Source organism: Phodopus roborovskii, unplaced genomic scaffold (genome assembly GCF_943737965.1).
Source record: "Phodopus roborovskii unplaced genomic scaffold, PHOROB, whole genome shotgun sequence".
NCBI classification, from domain to species: domain Eukaryota; kingdom Metazoa; phylum Chordata; class Mammalia; order Rodentia; family Cricetidae; genus Phodopus; species Phodopus roborovskii.
The window spans coordinates 1,879,033-1,900,473 of record NW_026125675.1 but is presented as its reverse complement, the minus strand read 5'-3'; the positions used below and the strand labels follow the sequence as shown (position 1 = coordinate 1,900,473).

General features: G+C 46.7%; 1 protein-coding gene across 3 annotated transcripts; it reads right to left on the bottom strand.

The window, feature by feature from the left end:
• Nucleotides 1-284: 284 nt before the first annotated feature.
• Abcd1 (ATP binding cassette subfamily D member 1) lies at nt 285-21,135 on the bottom strand. Of its 3 annotated transcripts, XM_051178298.1 has the most exons (11): nt 20,476-21,135; nt 19,879-20,244; nt 15,928-16,108; nt 8,382-8,524; nt 8,130-8,298; nt 6,968-7,062; nt 4,120-4,265; nt 3,609-3,754; nt 1,916-2,000; nt 1,591-1,716; nt 285-1,506 (listed from the first exon to the last, which is right to left on the bottom strand). In XM_051178298.1, exons 1-11 carry the CDS (start codon nt 20,776-20,778, stop codon nt 1,290-1,292), a joined length of 1,977 nt encoding a protein of 658 aa, XP_051034255.1. In that variant the 5' UTR covers nt 20,779-21,135; the 3' UTR covers nt 285-1,289. The 3 variants fall into 3 exon arrangements, with proteins under 3 accessions (XP_051034255.1, XP_051034254.1, XP_051034256.1); XM_051178297.1 differs by having other exon boundaries at nt 19,879-21,135; XM_051178299.1 differs by lacking the exon at nt 19,879-20,244.
• Nucleotides 21,136-21,441: the final 306 nt, after the last annotated feature.

Genomic DNA, 21,441 nt, shown 5'->3' with positions numbered 1-21,441 from the left:
CAGTTTCTTACTGGGGCCTATGTTTGGGATCAGGTGTCCTCTTTTTCTCCAGCCAACATTCTGACCTCTTCCCAGAACATTTTTTTCTTGGGGGAGATGTTGAGACAAGGTTTATCTGTGTAACACTCCTGGCTGTCCTAGAACTTCCTCTGTAGACCAGGCTGGCCTTGAAATCAGAGATCTGCCTGCCTCTGCCTCTCAAGTGCTAGAATTATATGTGTTTGCCACCATACCTGGTTTACTTCCCAGAACCTCTACCATACACCAAGTCCAGGAGGCAGGAGTGTACTTTCCAGAAGTTTTTACTGAGGAGACTGAGGGGGCACCCAGCCAGAGGGCTGAGGGCCCAGGAAAGGCACACAGCGGCAGTGGGGGGGTCTCCCTCTTGGTGAGGGCTGGCTTAGCAGACACAGCACCTTCTATGACCCCTCTTTGGCACTGAGCTGGGAACATTGTGCCCTCACTCCTGCCTAGCTGGCAGAGGGCACCCCACAGTGACAACTGGCAGTGTTGGCTGGCAAGGGGCCAGGTTTGGCACCAGAGGCTAAACAGACTGAAGGGACCACCCAGTCACCTCCTGTGCTGGCAGGGAGCTCACGTTGGCAATTCAGACAGCTATAAACTGGGAGTCCAATAAATTAGGTTGTAGAAGGTGGAGGAATGGGAAGACCAGGGCTACATTCTTCTCATGGCTCAGGAGGAACAACTTGCTGTTCTGGGAGTTACCATGGGGAAGGGCATGCTTTAGGTTCTGTCTGATCCTATGCCCCATTGAGCTGTTTCCATGGTGGGGGGTAATCTGTGGGAGAGGGGCATTGGCTGCCTACTGTAGAGGATGGAAACAAAGGGATGGATCAAAGGAACAAGAAGTTGGGTTTCAGGAGGGATGTGACTCACAACCATCAGGCTTGTCACACATTCTGGCTGCTGCCAGTAAGGGGTTAGCTCCTGCTTACTTCCCATGGCTCAGCCATACTGGTATAGGGTCAGTACTAGGGCCTTCCAAATCCTCCACTCCTCCCCCAGAGAAAAGTAAAGGACAAATTGCCCTATCAGGGCACAGTTCATGGAGCACACCTCAGGGTACAGGTGGGATGGGGGCAGGAAGAAACAGTGTCCCCAATCATATCCACTTGCTTTTGAGGGTGGGGTCTTCAGGTAAGGCAGGCAATTGGCTAGGAGGCTTGGGAGGGGGAAAGCATGCAGGACAGTAAGGGGAGGGTGGGAGCTGCAGCTTCCTTCATGTGATCCGAGAGCCTGGAGAAGGGTGGGGGCTGGGGAAAAGGTCCTCAGTCAAGTGGGGACACCTGGGGCTGAACTGGGGCTGCAGCCTCGCCAAGGATCTGGCGGAGCTCCTGAAGGCGCCCCTGCATCTTGGGGATGCCTGCCAGTTGCTGCTCCAGGCGCTGCTTCTCCTCAGTCAGGCTCAGACGAGCTGCAGAGTCCAGCTTCTCAAACTTCCAGCCTCCCTCTCCATCAAACTGCAGCAAATGTGTGTGGTACTTCCTGAACAGGAGAGAGATGGAAGGCTGTCATAGCTGCTTTCCCACTTCAAGTGGCAGCCCCACCTCTAACTCCAAGAGCACCTACCATAGGGAGGGCCGATGGGTGATGGACAGTAGTGCGATACCAGCATCTTTGGCTGCTTGGAAGATCTTGCCTTCCACATCAATGCTCACAGCACTGGTGCACTCATCCAGGAGAGCGTACTTTGGCCTTAAGGTGGGAGTGGGTGATGAGGAAAGCTGTCCAATTTCCAGCCCGTGGCCAACCACTCGTGAACCATGGCCCTGCTGTACTGGGAGGAGGGGTGAAGCCCCTCTATGTAGCTGTCTTCCAACTATGGGAGCACCCATTTTCCTTTCTTGTTGATTTCAAATCACCAAATGTCCTTGAAAGACACTGTAGTGCTCACCTGTGGTAGAACATGCGGGCCATGCCAATCCTCTGCTTCTCACCTCCAGACAGGACGTCTTTCCAGTCACATACAGCCTCCCAACCTGGGCAGGAGGTGAGGGGCTCAGCTCAATTTAACAGGTACCCAGTGGGAGTCAGGGTAGGAGCAGGGTTAAGCAAGGCTGATAGAAAGCCAGGGCACATTTGACCCTGGCTGAACTTGTCCAGCTGCAGACTTCTGCTGTGTGTTCTCATCTGATTATAACACTAATAACTGAAAGACTTGGAACAAGAACTGTCTCCCCCATATCCTATCCCTGCACAATTTAGAGAGTCTTTCCAAATGTGCTCAGGTTGAGGTTAAGAAGTGGGCCCTAATCCAGTATGACTAGTGCCTTTATATTTAGGGCTGGAGATATGGCTCAGTGGTTAGGAGCACTGGCTGCTCTTCCAGACAATCCCAAGTACAATTCCCAGTAACCTCATGGTGGTTCACAACCATCCATAGTGACATCTGGGGCCTCTGGCCTGCAGGAACATATGCAGGCAGAACACTGTATAAATAAATAGATAGATAAACCTTTTAAAAAAGAAAATGGACATTTAAGCAGAGACATGTAACAGAGGAAACATGATGTGAAGACATACAATGAGAAGTTGGCTGGCTATCTGCTGAGTAGAGTCCCTTGGTGTGTCCTTCCTCATGGTCTCTGAAGGAGCTAGCTTTGCCACACCCAAATTTGTCTCTACAATGCTAGAAACCAAAGTTCTCTATTGAAGCCTGTGAGTCTGTGGCACTTAGTTATGACAGCCCCAGGACACCTAGTGAGTTGCCAATAAAGAACCTGCCAACACTGTCTTCAGCATGCAGCAGATGTTGAAGGCAAAGAGCCTGAGAGTTGGTTAGAGTATTCTCCCCAGAACAGATACTCCTCACCAGAGGAACTGGGCAACATCTTATGGCCTGGGGCCAACATGCTGGCATGTGAGGAGGGTGATTTGTCAGAATTGTGTGGCAGAAGCAGCAACTCCTCTCCTATCATTCATCTATCCTATGTTTCTACTTGACTAGAAGTTTCCTTAGGGCATGTGAAACATTTTAGCTTGCCCTCTGATGAAGGGTAACCATGGTGCTAATTCTAACCACTGTCATATATGTGGTACCCATGGAACCTTCCTGGGAAGACAGAAGGCAAGTATTCTTTGTCTTTGTCCTTCATCATTTCCTCCATCCTACAGCCTGGGACTGGATGTGATGGCAACAGCAGTTATATTGCTAATATGGTGATTTTATAAATGGAAGTTATGAATAGCATCATCACTTGGTATAAGAGCTAGTATATCCAGAGCTCATAGTGAACATTTATGTCCCCCAAATATGGCCTGTTTCTTTTGGGAATTACAGTACAGAGGGATAAACCCATAAATTATTTGAGCCACTATGGGAACTAGCATGGTTGAATTCAATGCTAAGAGGTTGCAATGGTTGACAGAGAGTCAATGAAGTAAGTTCTCTGCTAAAAATCCCTCTTCATGGCATCCAATCAACCTGTTTACCCTTCTTCCCTGGCAAGTACTTTGAAATCTTGGATACTGAGGTAACACTTGTCCCCTGGGTTTAGTGGAAGAAGGCAGAGGTACGTTGGCAACAGGTTCCCCTAAAGTCTCGGGACAAAGGGTGACTGGCGTATAACCCCATGCTCTGCCCCTACCTCCCTCCCGTTGTAGGATGTGGCGGAGATGCACGATGCCCAGGATGGCTTCCAGCTGCTGCTCCGAACAGCCCTTCCTCCGCATATCCTCCGCAGAATCGGGATAGATCACTTGGTCACGCAAGGAGCCCACGGACATGTAAGGCCTGTGGGAAAGCTGCATGTCCACTGGGGCAAGGTAGCCTTGTTTCCCAGCAGTGTTCTGTGCCTTAGTAGGCTCCTGAGTGGCCCTGGTCACAAATCTTTCCAACTGTTGACATACCACACCAGGCACTCCACTAGCTAACATGTCCATATACTATCATATATGTATGGACACAAGTATATGTACCACCCACATTTGTGAGCATGAGGGTAAGTAAGAACCACCCTCCTGCTGAAATGAACAGGACTAGTTTTTGCTGACTATTGGGATCTGGTATAACATCTTGGCATCCTCTCCTGAAAGGTGGACTGCCCCACTACACAGATGGGAAAAGGTGGAAAAGACACAGGGAATGGGTTTACTTACCTCTGAGGGATATAGAACATGCGCTGGGGTGGGGGCTTATAAAGTACACCACTGTATGTGGGCCAGAGTCCACCCAAGATTCGGAACAGTGAGCTCTTGCCACAGCCATTGGGGCCTGTGATGAGCAGGTGCATGCCTTCTTCTACCTGTGGAAGAATTAGGGCATGGCATCAAGAACTTTAGTCTCTTTCCCCACACCTTGAATTACTGTGGCCTCCTTTCCAGTCCCAATCTGAGATAGGGATGCAGCGCAGTTGGTAGGGTGCTTGCTGAGCACATACAGACCATGGGTTCAATCCTCAGCACCACATAAATTATGCATGCGTGTAATGCCAGCACTTAGCTGGGCATTGGTGGTACACGCCTTTAATCCTAGCACTCAGGAGCAGAGGCAGGTGGATCTGTGAGTTCCAGACCAGCCTGGTCTACAAGAGCTAGTTCCAGGACAGGCTCCAAAGCCACAGAGAAACCCTGTCTCAAAAAAAAAAAAAAAAAAAAAAAAAAAGGTAATGCCAGCACTTGAGAAGTAGAAGTTCAAATTCAATTCAACTTAAATCCTTGGCTAAACAGTAAGTTCAAGGCTAATTTGAGCTACATGAGATTCTGTTTCAAAAAAGAAAGGAAGGAAGGGAGGAAGGGAGAAAAGCAAACAAGCTGGCAGGTGGGAATGGTCTTGCTATGCTAGCAAACTCAGTCCTTCCTGCCTTAGAATTCCAAGGGCTGGGATTTTAAGTATGTACCACCAAATTCATTCTTGATTTCTTAGGAAATGACTACAAGGCCACAGGGATTGGGCTCAGTATGTAGAGCCTTAACTGAATGCCAGGTATAGTATATAGCAGACAAGACTTGGTTCTGTCCCCTAAGGCCCTAACACACCTGGATAGTACAAGCCAAACACAGGGGTCTCACTGGCCTTTAGGCCCCAGAGTAGCTGAGCACTAGTGGCAGGAAAGAGGGGTTAGTCTATTTAGTGCTACTGCTAGCTAGTCAGAAAGATTGGGTCACAAAAGAGGTACAGCACCCTGCAGCAGACATGGCATGGCCATGGCCATCCTCAGCATTATCATTCTCAGTCCCTTCTTTTCAGTGTAGATATTTCCTTATCTGTAAGTGATAAGAATGTTGCTGCATAGAACTCCCAGGAGGAACCAGGTTATGGCCTTTGATTTACCTTGAACAATGGGATAGGTTGACCTGTGCATCCTGAATTTATCTGAAGTCCTATGTCCTACTGTCTCAGAGTGGGCCCTGCCATTGCAAATGAAATTAGCTGAATGAACATTAAGGCATACTGGAGGGGAGTGGGCTAAATCCACCATGGCTGGAGTCCTTGCAGAGTTAAGATTCAAATAGACATACATAGAGGGATGTGTATGTGTGTGAGGATAGAGGCAGAGAGAGTAGGGTGACACAGCAGAATATTAAGGACTGTCAGTGAACCAGAAGTCACACAAGGCCTGGGGTACACATTCTCCCTAAGAAGGAACCCATCTCCCATCCTACCCCTTGATCTTTCTTTTTTCTTCCCCCTCCCTCCCCCTCCCCCTTTTACCAGACGCGTTTTCTCTGTGTAACTGTCTTGGCTGTCGTGGGACTAGCTCTCTAGACCAGGATGGCCTTGAACTCACAGAGATCCACCTGCCTCTGCCTCCCAAGTGCTGAGATTAAAGGTGTGCATCACCACTGCCCGTTATCTTACCCCTTGAAGCTTCTCATTTCCGGAATATGGAAGGAGCCCATTTCTGGCAGCCCCAGGACACTCACTACCATAGGACAGTTGTTTCTAGAGGATAGGAGTAGCAAGAGGGTTTCAAGCTACCTCAGGGCTACTCTTCCACCTGATTCTTCGGCACCTTGCTCTCCACCCAGGAGCAATCTGCTCACTCAGGCTGCAATGTCTCTGCATGCTTGGGAAAGCCAGGAAACTATCTACCTTGGGTCCATCAGGGACCACACCATTATGTTATGCTGTTTAGGGAGGAGGCATGGTCTCTACATTGTCTCAACTGGCTTTTTAGTATCTTTGCCCTTCTTCCTTCTCTCCAGGCTCAGCCAACTCCTCAGTGAAGGCAGGAGCCTGATACACTTTCTCTTGCATCTTTCTAGGTTCCTCCCTTGCTGAGACATGGCAGGCCCAGGCCCCTTTGTCCCTCATCTCCTATCTCCAGTTGTGTCCACCTATCTACCTCCTACGTTTTGAGGAAAAGCTTCACTGGGTTTTATCTCATCAAATGATGATCAACCTTTCATGGCCCTTAATGTACTCTGGATCAGAGTCTAAGAAGAGACTTTTAAATTTATTAATTTGTTTTTTTTTTTTTCATTTGTGTTTTTCAGACAGGGTTCCACTGTGTAGCTCTGACTGTCCTGAAACTTACTATGCAAACCAAGCTGGCCTCAAACTTTGCGTGCTGGAATTATAGGTGTACACTAACACACCAAGCAGTGGATAATGTTTTAGGGCATCCCACTCTTTGATTTATCTTTGGTTTCTAACAGCCCAGAGTTTGTGGCAGCCTGTTGGGATGGGCAAATGATCAAACCAAAGCACTTTGGCAACCCTTGGACAACCCTGGTAATTGTTAGTGTATTTTATCAGCACTCACAATATTGCTTCAGAACTCGTGGTCAGAGACACGTTGGTCTCTCAGCTTGACCTTGGCCTGTCTTCCACGCAGACCTGGTGACAATGTCATTGCTAGCACAGCTAAGTGAGATGCCAAGGGCTAGGGTTCACAGATGCAGGTGGCCAGATAACAACCTTTGGAAGTGTACCCTGTCCCCAGCTGCTTGGCCCAGACTGGTTAGCATTTTCAGGTTGGGCATGCTTCTCCATTTGACATACCCTGATGTTGAGGTTGGCCACCACCACCTCTCCTGTGGGTGTGATGATGGGGATGTTCTCACAGATGATTCCCTGTTCCACATCTACCACTTGGCCTGTAGAGAGAAGGCATGGAAGGATAGGAGTACAACATTTTTCTGTTTTCCTGTGTCCTGCTACTTATCCCTGCTCCCTTGGCACAGGTTTAATCTACCTCAGTAGCAGGCCCTGGGTTCTCAATTAGTATGATGTGGTCCAGGGCCCCATGGAAAAACAGTGGTCTTCCAACAAGCTGATAACCCCAGAGTCAAGTAGAATGCCATAACCTGCCACATTTTGGTCCTCTGGAACACGAGGCATTGGGTGGGTACTCTTGCCCTGTGACAACCCCTCTTGGCAACACTAAGATCAGCTTCAATGCTATAGTACCCCAACTCCCATGAACTGGCAGGGGCTGGACTTTCTTTTGTGCTTGTGCTCTGCTTTGATTTCTTTTGTTTCTCTTTGAAACAGGGTCTAATACTATAGCCTCTATTGGTTGTGAATATGCAGCAATCCTGCCACAACCTCCCAAGAGCTGGGATTACAGTCATTAGCCATCACTTATGAATGTAACTGTGTTATTTATTTACTTACTCATTTATTTAATTTTAGACGGAATACTGACCTTGACACCACCATGTCTGCTTTATGTGGTAGTAGGGACGGAACCAAGGGCCTTGTATATGCTACAAAACACTAACTGAGCTATATCCCTAGCCATGCAACCCTTTTTTTATTGCAGTGTTGGGAAATGAACCCAAGGTCTCATACATGTTAGGCAAGCACTCTACTACTGAACTATACACCCCCATCCTTCACTGCCATGATTTATCTGTTTGCCTTGTGTGGGTGTGTGATACCCAGCACTGAGACTCTAGAAACCCATCTTAAAGTATAACCCAGACCAACAAACACACTTGGGAGGGTGTGTCAACAGTTGAACTTGGCCAATGTTTGGAGAATGCAGGCTGCTGGGCCAGCCCCCTCCCAAGTGACTTACTCTTCAATGACCTTCCTAGCAATGAGTGCTGAGTGGATAAGACAGAGTATACAGGGCCTTTGGGTGCTGTGGTGGTAATGTGAAGAGACAAAGCAGTGGGTAGGAAGGCAGAGGAAGCACTCTGCACAGAAGATACCTTACCTTGGATCTTCAGGGGCCCCTCTACACGGATACCAGACTGTACCATGGCCCCAGGTTTCGCCTGAGCCTCCTCTAGATCCCCGATCCTCTTAAAATGACATTGCTGGACATCTTCAAATACCTGGAACATCTCGTATACTCTGGCTGTGTAGCCAGCCAGCTCTGTCACCTATAAGGAGGGTGACATGGTCTCAACTCCAACCAGTTTGGGAGTGGGAGAACAGGAAGGGTGGGAACTGCACTGGGGTTTACCTCCTTGTAGGATGACATGATCCTCTCAGTGGCATCTGCAGCAGCTGTGAGGAGATTTCTGGCAATGGTGAAGGCCTCTGTGCGCTCACTAACCAGCTCCTCCTCCTTCATTTCTAAGGCTGCCTTCTTCATGGCTTCTGAGTCTACAAACCAAGGTTGGAGATAGGAGGGACAGTGGAAAGTCACAGAGCCACCATGGAAAAGATGAGCATTGTGCATACCATGTTATGACACACAGATGTACAGAAACACATAAGTTCTGCACTTCACAGCATAAATGAAAACTGACTCACAGGAGAAAATGGGGTAAGACTTGTTCTTGGATTTGATTTTTTAACGAAGAGACTAGAAACATAAAGAATTAAAGAAAAACAGAGCAATCTGAACCTCAAAATAAATACTTTTTGAGCACCAAGGGACATCACCAGCAAAGTACAAAGGCTACATACAATTGGGAAAGAATACTTGTAAACCACATGGCTAGTAAAGATATATGTATGTATTTATATATGTATGTATGTACATATGTATGTATGTATATATGGGCCAGTTGTGGTAGCTCATACCTATAATCTCAATACTCTGAAGTTCAGGGCCAGCTTGAGGTATAGTGTGAAACATTTTCTCAATAAATAAATAAATATCTATAAAGAGCAATCAGGTGGACTGGTAAGGTAGCTCACTTGATAAAAGGTGCCACCAAGCCTAATGACCTGAGTTGATCCCCAGGATCTGTATGGTGGAAATTGAGAACTAACTCCCAAAAGTTGTCTTCTGACCTGTACATGTGTGTAGTAACATGTGTAATTCCTTATCCTACTACCATTGTCAATGCCTATCATGACACAAGGGCAGAGACTTCAAAACTGTCCTCAGCAAGTCAAAGGTGTGGCTACAGAAGCATGTTTGGCTGTCTTAGTCTAAAGAACAACAGACCTGAATCTGAGGTGTGGCTACTCCTGACTCTCAGGGATAGGGAAAGAGAAGTTGGAGCTAAGGTGTGTGTGTGGTTACTGAACCCTTAGAATAAGTGAGGAAGAAAAGTCTGTTTGTACGGTATACATGATACTGTGTTTCACATTTTGGTTAAGGTATTTAAGAGTGGTGAAAAATAAACTCGAGGCATTTCAGTATTGACTGATCTGCCCTCCTGACCTTTATTCTGTGTCTCGGTCTTTATAATCTATACCTAGCCTTTCCCTCATCCACACTCCCCAACTCAGGTATGAACATGGGGCTGCTCAGCTGGTTCTGATCGCAGCCCCATAAAGACAGCTTCTGAGATATAGCCTAATAAGTAAATAATAATAATAAGTAATAAATCAGCTTGTTTGGTAAATGATGAATTGATGAGGACGTTGAAATATATATTTTTTATATTTTTCTTTTGGTTTTTATTTAATTGTTCTTTTTATGTGTGTTTTGTTGAAGTCTATCTGGTAGATGAACAAAACTAGATCCCTGTCTCTCACCCTATGCGTCAACTACCTTTTGTACCTTGGTACAAGGTACACTCTTGAAATCCCAGCACTTGGGAAGTTGAAGATGAGGATCAGAAGTTCAAAGCCCTCCTTGACTACATAGTGAATTCCATGACAGCCTTAGTTACATGAGATCCCTGACTCCCCCCCCCAAAAAAAATGCAGGCTGGGTATGATGGCACACACCTTTAATTTCACTACTAGAGAGCTACAGACAGCAGACAGGTAGATTTCCATGATTTTGAGGTCATCATGGTCTATACAGCAACCTCCAGACCAACCAAAGCTACAATAGTAAGACCCTGTCTAAAAAAATAACAAAATTTAATACCAAACAAAACAACCAGCAATCCAGTTAAGAAATGGACAAATGTTCTCAGTACATGCTTTTAATTCCAGCACTCAGGAGGCAGAGGCAGGTGGATTTCTGTGAGTTCAAGGCCAGCCTGGTCTGCAGAATGAGTTCCAGGACAGCCTCCAAAGCTACAGAGAAACCCTACCTGGAAAAAACAAAAGAAAAAAAAAGTGTGTGTGTGGGGGAAGCCAGGAGGAAGTGGTACAAGCCTTTGATACTAGTACTCGGGAGGCAGAGACAGGCAGATCTCTGTGAGTTCAAGGCCAGCCTGGTCTATAGAGTGAGTTCCAGGACAGCCAGGGCTACACAGAGAAAACCTGTCTCAAAAATAAATAAATAAATAAATAAATAAATAAATAAATAAATGACAAAAAAGAAAGAAAAAGTCTTTATGAAAGCTGAGCATAGTGGTGCAAGCCTCCCCACCCTCCAAATCCCCAGATAGGGTTTCTCTGTATTGCTTTGGAGTCTGTCCTGGAACTTGCTCTGTAGACCAGACTGGCCTCAAACTCACACAGATCCACCTGTCTTTCCCTCTTTCCCAGTGTGGTAAATGCCTTTTATCCCAGCACTCAGGAGGCAGAGGCTAGCCTGTTCTACATAGTGAGTTCCAGGAGAGCCAGAGCTACATAGTAAGAACCTGTCTCAGAAAAACAAACAAAAATGTGTTTATAAAATCTACCTACATACAATGAATATATAGTTAAAAAGCAATTATAATAGGACATATGCAATGGCATATGCCTGTCTCAAAAGAACAGAAAGAGAAATTATAGTATATACATACAATGAAATATTAGTTCCAAAAAAGAAAGAAAGAAAGGAAGGAAGAAAGATTAGTCAGCCATAAGAGGAAATGAAGAACTGGTTCACTTCCAACAAAGATGAACCTTGAAACAATTATGCTCAGTGAAAGAAGCCCGACAGCAAAGGTCACATACCATATGATTCTGTCTCTAAATGATGTCTGGAATAAGCAAATCCATAGAGATAGAAAGCAGATTAGAGGGTGCCAGGGGCTGAGTGAGGGAGGGTTAGGAGTGACTGATAATAGATATGGAGTTTCCTTTAGAGGTAATCAAAATGTTCTGGACTTAGTGTTGATGGTTCAAAATGTTCTGTACTTAGTGGTGATGGTTGTGTACATATAAATATATGTATGTATAACTCAAAACATAAAAGACTCAGAGACAGATACTGGGGTTCAAACTTCAAGCTGAATATCAGGAAAGCAAAGCACCCAAGACACTACCTCTTACCTCTACCTCAGGCTCAGTGGGATGATCCCATCTCCAAGAGCTCTCACCAAACCTCAGACTGTAACCTCTCCTCAGTGTGGCTGGAGAATGAGTACCTCTCTGAGACCTTGTTTGTCTTACATACTTCCCTAATGTTGAGATTAAAGGTGTGAGCTATAATTCTTTTTTTAGACTGATTCACTCTTGTGTGGATCTGGGTGGCCTTGGACTCACAGAGATCCATCTCCCTCTTAATCCCGAGTCCTAGGATTACAGGTGTGTACCACCACCTCTTAGCTTCTGGCTGCTGGGAGTAAAGGTGTGTGTCACCACTGCCTGATCTCTATAGCTTGAGGCTGACTTTGCTTTCTGAATCCTCAGTCAAGATTTAATGAATCATAAATAATATATCACTATACACACAGACACAGACACAGACACAGACACACACACACACACACACACACACACACACACACACACACACACACACAGGGTTTCTTTGTGTATCCCTGACTGTCCTATAACTGGTTGTGTTAGACCAGGCTGACGTTGACCTCACAGAGATCCACCTGTCTCTGTCTCTGCCTCCCAAGTGCTGCTAGAATAAAGGCGTGCACCACCAATACCTGGCTGAGCTTGCTTCCTTCCTTCCTCCCGTCCTTCCTTTTTTTAAAAAAATGTATACAGTGTTCTGCATGCATGCATGCCTGCAGGCCCTGAAGAGGCTGCCAGATATCATTACAGATGGTTGTGAGCCACCATGTGGTTGCTGAGAATTGAACTCAGGACCTCTGGAAAAGCAGTCAGTGCTCTTAACTGCTGAGCCATCTCTCCAGTACCGAGCTTTGTTTCTTAAGTATGACTTTTCTCCTCCTGACCTTGCTGTCCTCCACATTTTCCCTCATATCCTATTTTGTGGTCCCTAACCTCCTATCAAAGGACATCTCTGATTTCTTACAAGAATCACTCTTGTTTAAACCTGCTTTTTTGGTCATAGTTTACATCTCATCTTAAGCACTTAACGTCTCCTTAGCTGACAGTTTCAACTTTCATGAACTTGGGACCCACAGAAGAGCAAGACTTTAAGAAATTATTATTATTATTAGTGTATGTATGTATGTATGTATGTATGTATGTATGTATATATATGTAATATGTGGGCACACATGTACTACAGCATGCATGTAGGGGTCAGAGGACAGCTTTGTGGAGTAGGTTGTCTCCACTTAAAAAAAAACAATCAATTTATATATTTTTATTTCATGTATATTGGTGTTTTATCTGTGTGAGGGTACTAGATTACCTGAAACTGGAGTTACAGACAGTTGTGAGTGGCCATGTGGGTGCTGGGAATCAAATCTGAGTCCTTTGGAAGAGCAGTCAATGCTCTTAACCACTAAACGACCTCCCTTCTCTTTCCACTTTTATGTGGGCTCCAGAAATCAAATTCAGACCAGCAGGTTTTTAACTTTATATGCTAAGCCATCTTCCCAGTCCCAGAGCAAGGTTTATACATATGGAACCTGTAAATGATGGTGAAGATCACGGAGAAAGAGAGCTCCAAAGGCCCTTGGTGCAGATGGATAAATAATGAAGCGACTACTAGGGAGTCATCAAGGCTCTGGGGTGGAAGCTGTAGGAAAAGGTAACCAGGATATATTTGACCCTCAAGTGGATTGAAGGCCAGGGTTGGTCAGGGAGGAAAAGGTATAGTCAGCTCAGAAAACGTTCAAGTTTAAAAGGGAACAAGATGGATGCTTTTGGGGCCTGGTCCAGGAAGTGTGGGGGTGGGGGGAAATTAATGTCCTAAGGATGTGGTGAGCTAAGTCTAAATATCTTCCTTTCGACTGTGTCTTCAAAGATATAGCTAGAGTAGGCAGCAGAGACATGAAGCGTCCTTCCCAACATCCCTACAGCTTTTCCTTTGTTAGTGAGACAAAGGAAGGGAGCCCAGAGGTCTTTGTGGCCAGGAAACACTGTGGCAGCAGCAAGTACTTTCTAGGCGTACTGCATCCTAGGACCTTTGGAGTCAAGGCTTGGCAGGAGGAGCAAACCAGATATTGTAAATCCCACCCCTTTTCCAGCCCTGGGGCTACCATTGCAAGGCAGCAAAACAAAGCTTATCTAAAATCTTCCTCAGTGGTAAAGAACCTTCCTCTAAGGCTTTCTTTGAAGTACCTGAAAAAGTACTTAAGGCATCTACACCCTCTTCCAGCTCACCATAAATGGTGATGGAGAGAAGTCACACAAAGAAGTAACATACACAGAGAAGCAGTACTTGGGAGAGCAGTAAGGCAGAACACATAAAACATGGTGGTCAATGTAGTCTACAGAGCTAGTTCCAGGACAGGCTTTAAAGCAATACAGAGAAACATTGTCTCAATAAAAAAAATTCAAGTTGGATATGACTGAAAGAAAAACAACAGGTGACTTGGCTACTTACATCTTATCCACAAATTGGAGGCAGAGAGCCAGAGAGACTGGGCCTGTCATGGGCTTTTTGCTCATTAATTCTACAAGTCACCTGTTGTTTTTCTTTCAGAGGACCAGGTTTTGAGCTTACAACTGTCTGTAACTCCAGTTCCAGGGGTTCTGATGCCCTCTTCTGGTTTCTGCAGGCAGTTGGTACACAAATATACATGGAGGCAAAACACCCATATACATAAATTTTTTTAAAAAATATTAAAAAAATATTTGAAGGGGGAAGCAGAAACCCACACCTGAACACACTGCACTAAAGCTGAATAATACAAAAGAGAAAGAAAATGTAAAGGTATCTAGAAAGAAAACACACAGCACTAATAATTAACAAAACTTAACAGCTATGCAAGAAGATAGAAGACAATGAAATTTTGTCAAATGACTGGAATAAATAACTTTCCACTAAAATTTTATACTTATGTTCAGGAATAAGAGTGAAAGATAATTTCAGAAAAGTTAATTGAAAAAAAAACCCATGAAGCCAGACAGTGGTGGTGCATGCTTTAATCCCAGCATTTGGGAGGCAGAGGCAAGCGGATCTCAGTGAATTCTAGGCTAGCCTGGTCTATAGAGCAAGTTCCAGGGCAGCCAGAACTACACAGAGAAACCCTCTCTCAAAAAACAAACAAACAAACAAACAGAAACATACACAAAAAAAGAAAAAGAATCCATGATATCCTTACTGAAAGAACTTTTTAGCTAGGTACAGTTTAATCCCAGCACTGGGGAGGCTAAAGAAAGGGGTAGTCTGGGCTACAAAGAAACTCCATTTCAAATCAAAACAAACCACAAAAAAGAGAGTGAACTTCCAAAAACTTCTATCAGGGAGGATAGCTGAAGGAAGGGAATGCTGAGCAGAGAAATCAGTATCCATATGGGCGAATTTACACACATCACACAAAGCCAAAATAAGAGAATGAAAGCACATGATAGTCAGGTGTGCTGACACTCACTAGTAATCTCCAATACTCAAAAAATGGGCAGGAGGATGAACAATTCAGTCATACTCCATTATATACTGAGTTCAAGGTTAGCCTGAGCTGTAAGAGGTCTCCTCTCAAAAATCAAAACATGTCTGGCAGTGGTGGCACATGCTTTAAATCCCAGGTCAGCCTGTTCTACAGAGTGAGTTCCATGGAGGTCAGAGCTGTTACTCAGAAAAACCCTGTCTCTAGAAACTAAAGGGGGGGAAACCCAAAACAAACAGCCCCCCAAAAAAACTAAACTTCAGGCTGGCTGTAATGACAGGTGTCATGGATGTTGCTTCTCCAGGTAAACCATTCTAAGGCTTAGGAGGAGGGGAGCTATTGATTAACCTAAGAAGGCTTTCAAGAATGCATGTTCAGCTTTTCAAGGGCAATCACTAAAAGTTGAATGAATAAATTGTAATCCAGTAGAGAAACAAACAGAAATAAAGACAGCCAGGTGTTGGTGATGCATGCCTTTAATTCCAGCACTCAGGAGGCAGAGGCAGGCAGATCTGTGTGAGTTCCAGGAGAGCCTCCAAAAAACCACAGAGAAACCCTGTCTTGAAAAAACAAACAAACAAAGAAACAAACAAATGAAGAACAGAAATAAAGATAACCTGACCACCACCAAAAGTGATAGGTAGGGCAGGCTTCCTACAGCCTACAAAGGCCTTCACTAATTTGTAAGAACCATTTGTTGAAAGAAACCAAGGCTGGGTCATGAAGTGGCTTACCCAAGCCACTTCCTGTGCTCATCTCCAATTAAAACTGGGCTAAGGACAGTAGGTAAATGATACATACACGTGGAAAAGAAGTATGTGGAGTCCCTAAGTTGTGGTCTTGTGCTTCTTGGCACCCAGGACCATGAAATGCATACATGGCAGCTAAGAGCTCTGAGAAATGCCTGATTTCTGAAAATCTAAAGGCCAGTAGGGCCTTAGGGCCTTAGTGTACCCATGTAGAAGGGGAGAGTGGGTTGGCTGAGCTCTGGGCCCTAGTTCCTGGAGCCTTGGCTCTTACCTGACTCTGCATAGCCAGTTGCTGTGATGATGGGGACAGCTACCATGAGCAGGCCAGATGCACTCCACACATATTTCATGAGGAACTGTTCCAGCATGACATACCATAGGCGTTCCAGCAGAATGAGGTTGATCTGTGAAGCCAGATCTTTATAGGACTGCTGTAGTAGTGCCAGCTCCACCTGCAAGGATAATAGATATTGAAAAATCCTGTGACAACTCTTGGAGGGTAATGGTGAGGATTCCGAAGTATGGCCCACATACATGCTATGATGTTTGGCCACAAGGCCAAGGATTTGGGGACTATATTTAGTTTCAAATAGGGCTATTGCTAAGACACTGCCTGATGTTATGGGGCAGCTCCTATCCTCTTTCAATTACTGCTGTGGTTGGGACATTCACCATTCCCCTTTCTGTACCCTGCCTGGGCAGTTTCTGGATTCAGCCCCCTGAAGGCAGTTACCTTACATTTTTGCTGACTCCTTTTTTTTGGGTTCCCTCCTAGTGCCTCCCCACTCCAGAAATCATGATCAGTAGTTTTTCTACCTTGAACTAAGTATCAAAATCTTCTTCTTCTTTTTTTTTTTTTTTTTTTGTTTTTTTCAAGACAGGTTTTCTTATAATAAAGTGCAGGGGACCTTGGTGGATTCCATGGCAGGCGAGGGTGACTGAGGTGGGGAACAAAACATGTCAGGCAGACAGAGCTTAGTAAGAAGTTTTATTAGAAAGGGAAAGGGGGAGTTAGAAAGAGAAAAGAGGTAAAGAGACAGAGACAGAGAGAGGACAGGAGAGAAGAAGGTAATAAGAAAAGTCCTGTCTGCCCCAGGGGCAGAAAACAGAGTGAAAGAGGTGTGTGTGTGTGTGTGTTTGTGTTCTTCTAAAGGGGTCCTTTGCACCTGCGTGCAGACTAATAGTCATGGAACCGTGGGCTGACCAGGGTACTGCCTGAGATCATTCTGCAAACTGACAGGGGCAGGCCAGCATAATGCTTGAATTCTCACAAGTTTTCTCTGAGTTAACAACAGCTCTGGCTGTCCTGACACTCTCTCTGAACACCAGCCTGGCCACAAACTCAGAGATCTGCCTGCCTCTGCCTCCCTAGTGCTGGGAATAAAGGCAAGCACCACCACTGGGTAATAAAGTTCTTGGTTTTGTAAAACTCAGTAAACAGACTCACTTTACTTAGGCTCCATTTCCTGCTACTTTCCCAGGACTCTTTGGTGTGAGAAAAGTACACTGAATTTTCCCACCAAAACATGGGTGCCACCCTCAAGTGGGGTGGCAGCTGCAGTCAGGCAAGCCTCATGGAGGAGTCTAGAAATATTGGGAAGAAGTATTCATGGCAAGGTGACTGTGGTGTTTTGGATTGCTCTGCCTCCCACCCCCATGCCCAGTATGGCACTGATTGTCCAGTGGTTTCATTTCTTTCTTCATTTTACTGCCACGTAGTTCATTGTGTATAGTCTCACGTCTATTGTAGGACACAGAAACAGACAAAGTGACCTGCCCAAACTCATATTGCCTGGAGGTAGCAAGCAGTGCAGGAATATGGGCTGAATGGGCTGGGCTGTTAAGAGAACCAGATTTTTACTTTGTTTTGAGGTATGGTGGGTAGAATTTAGGTTCTTGGGCATTCTAGACCTTGAGCATGGTAGATAAGCACTCTAATCATAGAGAACCAGACTTCTGTTTTTTTTTTTTTTTTTTTTTTTTTTTTGTGACAGGGTCTCATTATATATAGGCCTGGCTGGTCTGGAATTGCTTAATGTATACTAGGGTCAACCTCAAATTTGTGGCAATTTTCCTATGTATGCTTCCCAAGTGCTGGCATTATAGGTGTGCACTAGCATGCCTGGCTTTTTGTTGTAGTTGTTGTTACTTTTGAGATTTCATGATATAGCCCATGAACTCACAGTCATCCTCCTGGTCAGCCTGATAACAAGATTATTACAAATGAAGCTGATTTAAGACTTACTTTGAGCTGGGCATTGGTGTCACAGGCCTTTAGTCCCAGCACTCGGGAGGCAGAGGCAGGGGGATCTCTATGAGTTTGAGGCCAGCCTGGTCTACAGAGCGAGTTCCAGGACAGGCTCCAAAGCTACACAGAGAAACCCTGTCTCGAAAAACCAAAAACAAACAACAAAACAAAACAACCAAAGAAAAAACCAAAAATCAACAACAAAAAGACTTACTTTGTTATTTCAAGCAGGAAGTTGTATACTTGTGTGTACACATGCATATGCACTGTCTGAAATTCTAGCAATAATACTGTGCTGTTTGCCTGCCTGCTAGCCAGCCAGCCAGTTAGTTCCCTTCTGTCATAAATTGTTGACTTGAATGTAGGCTCATGTTCACAGTATATCTGTCAGTGGAACTAGAGTGGGACATGTGTCTATAAAAGGACAGTTAACCTATCCATAGTGACCCATCACTTCATACAGCTTAGATAAGCAGACGAAGGGTGTACAAAAGGTCTCTGGGTCCCAGGAAGTGAACTCTATTGTTGAATGTGCTATTTCCTTAAACTATCCCAGAGGAAGTCTTTCTAAATACCACGCTCTTTCGTTTGTACCCTCTGCCTAAGTCTGCTCATATAACCCAACTTTCCTCAAACCCAATCTCTTATTCCTGAAGTGAGTGAACCACCTTGGAGTACCCTGGTAATCTAGGTTCATGCCTTGAGGTGGTAGCAGTGCCAGCTAAGGCTGATGGTGTAGCTATGGATATTGTGCCAAGTGCCTCACCCAAGGCCCCGGCTGCTTGCCAAGGCCCTGCAGCATGATATTCAGAAGAGTGGGAGAGGGGTTATAGTGAGGGTGAGGCACTTTTTCTCCTTATCTGAAACCTGACCAGGACCAGAAATACCTTTCTTTGTAAAAATGTAGAGACAAATCCTTTCTGAAAGTTAAGGAAAAGCCTGATTCTCTATATGATATGCATGCAGCCAATGAGACACGGTCCTGGGGTTAGTGGCTACCTGGCCCAGGAGACACACAGAGACCGTCTTTAAAAAATCATCCTTTTGCATCCCTCCCCCACCCCAAGCAGTGGGGAAGTGAAATTAGTTGTCAGAATAAGGACTGAAGCAGCTGCAACCACAGGGATAAGGAAGGGGAGGGAATAAAGCTTGCAGTGGCCTGAAGTAACCTTTTCCAGCATCTGAGGGCTCTCCTGACCCTAGCCCACCTCATTGAGGGATCTGAACAGAAGGGTGGTTACAATGGAGGTGGGGTGGGGGGAGCTTGTCAGGCTGTACACCATGGCAGAGGCTGGGGCACACATCCCATATCCCTATCCCTGGGAGGGAGGGAGGCAGCTACGCAGGTTGCTTGTCAAGCCTGTCAGTCACTAGCCAGGCATGCCTGGGGCTCTGACAGCCTTGACCCTGAGCACCAACACCACTGCAGCTGCTGTGCTGAGTTTTGCTTGTTAACCTATGCTTGGGCTGAGTCATGCCTATAATATAGGACAGCCCGGCCAGCCAACTCTGCTGGACGCCAGCCTTCAAAGGGCCCAGAGATGTGAGAGGTCAGGTGGCAGGCTGTGTCCTACCATACCTGCTCCAGATGGTAGGAGTCTAATTCCCCCCAGTTGGCTGCAGGAATGGTTGGCTGAAAGATTGGAGTGAACTCAACCAGTAGCATCACAAACCACTAGAATCCAAAGCTCCAAGTCCAAGACAATTAATTTCACCAAGGAAGGAGGCAGAAGTGGCCTGGAGGTTGTAGGCAGCCAGCACCGGGAAGTTCCCACCCAGTGGTGTCATTTCTCCATTTCTGCACCTTTAGATTATAGCCATCCAAGGCCTACCCCCGAGCTTGTTCCAGTGCCTATTGACAACTTTAACATCAGCCTGGTTAGGCTTTAGGCTTTCCCTATTCCTTATAGCTGGCTGCCATGGGTCTCCCAGCCACCTCCTCTCCTATATAAGCAGCATTTCAACCTGCCCCACCTCATGGCCCCCGTAGAAGGCAATTTCCTCTGAGTTGGCCACCACTCGAGAGTGCATGTAGCGCAGTTCGCCCTTCCGCCGGGCCTCCTCTGCCACCAGTTCCCCAAACTTGGGAGAGAAGGCTCGTAGCACGTTGGCTGTTAGGAACACCACCAGGCCAGCGATGGCTGAGGGCCAGGCTGTGCCAGCTCCTCTGGAGCGGGCTGCTCGAAGGAGAGTATAGGAGGTCACCGCCACGTCCAGGAGTGGCTTGGTCAGGTTGGAATAGAGGTGGGCTACAGAGGCAGCAAAGGCTACCACATCCTCCGTCAGAGACTGGTCAGGGTTTCGAAGCCGGCCATCCATGTTGCTTACTCGGTAGTAAGTCTGCTGGGAAAAGTAGAGGCTGTAGGCATGAGCAACTAGACGGCTTCGGAAAGACAGAGCCAGCTGGCCCTCTAGGTAGCGGATGGCACTGTTAATGAAAGTGGCAGGAAGGGCGATGAGGAGCCACTGAAGCAGTTGCCAGCTAAAGGCTCGTGGGTCTTTACGTACAATGCAGCGGGCCAGTCTGCCATCCAGGCGGGCCACATACACAGACAGGAAAGTTCGGCTTACCAGGGCAGCAGAATGTAGGGCCAGTAGCCCTGTTTCCCGGCACAAGATTCGGGGGAACAGCAGCCTCAGGAGCACCAGGAGCCGCTGCAGGAATACCCGGTTCATGCCAGCCTTGGCTGCTGTAGCTCCAGAGGCCTCTTGCGTGGGTTCCCCAGCTGGCACCTGAGGGCCTCTGGCAGGAGTCAGGCACTGCCGTACTAGAGGGTAGATTTTGTGGACTCCATAGGCTGTGAGAGCCAAGACCACAGCTGTACGCTTCAGTGTGGTCACCCTCGAGGACCGTGGAGTAGAGAGCACCGGCATGTCACCCGGAATGGTGGGTAGGTTGAGGGGCTGGGACTACTGCCCGAGGCTGCAGTTGCAGGGTTTGTTGTGTAGACAACTGGAAACCTTGAAGTGGTCCCTGAGCCTGTGGCCCCTGGGGTGGTGCTGGGGCCCCAGAAGCGGTTGGCTTATGATCCTCCAGGGTCGTGGCCTGCTTCAGGCAAGCCCAGGTGGAGGAAACTGGCTTCCCTCTCCAGATAGTCCCTTAGCCCCTGAGGTCAGAGCCTCGAGAGGTCTTAAGCAAAGAGGCCGTCTCTTCCTTTCCACCTCCTCTTACTGCTCCTCCTCCCCCTTGTGACGCCCCTCCCCGGGGCACCAAGCGTGTTCGTCTGCTCGGCAGCCGGGCTTCAGAAGCTTCTGTGACTTAGCCACTGCCCAGAATCTCTACCCACCCACCCCTCCCCCCGGGAGAATGGGGGGTGGAGTTGGGGCAGGAGGCGGAGTTCGGAGCAGGGGCGCCCCGCCGCGTTCTTGCCCTACGGTTGGGCCCCACCCCCTCTCTGACCACAGAGACTAGGGATGACCGCGCAGGCTAGAGGAGAGGCCCTAGCCATCCCGCCAAGGCTCTTCTGAGCTCCACCCTTGCGTGTCTGAAGTGTCGGAGACGCAGCAGTCGGCTTTCGACCTCCTGCCACCACTTCC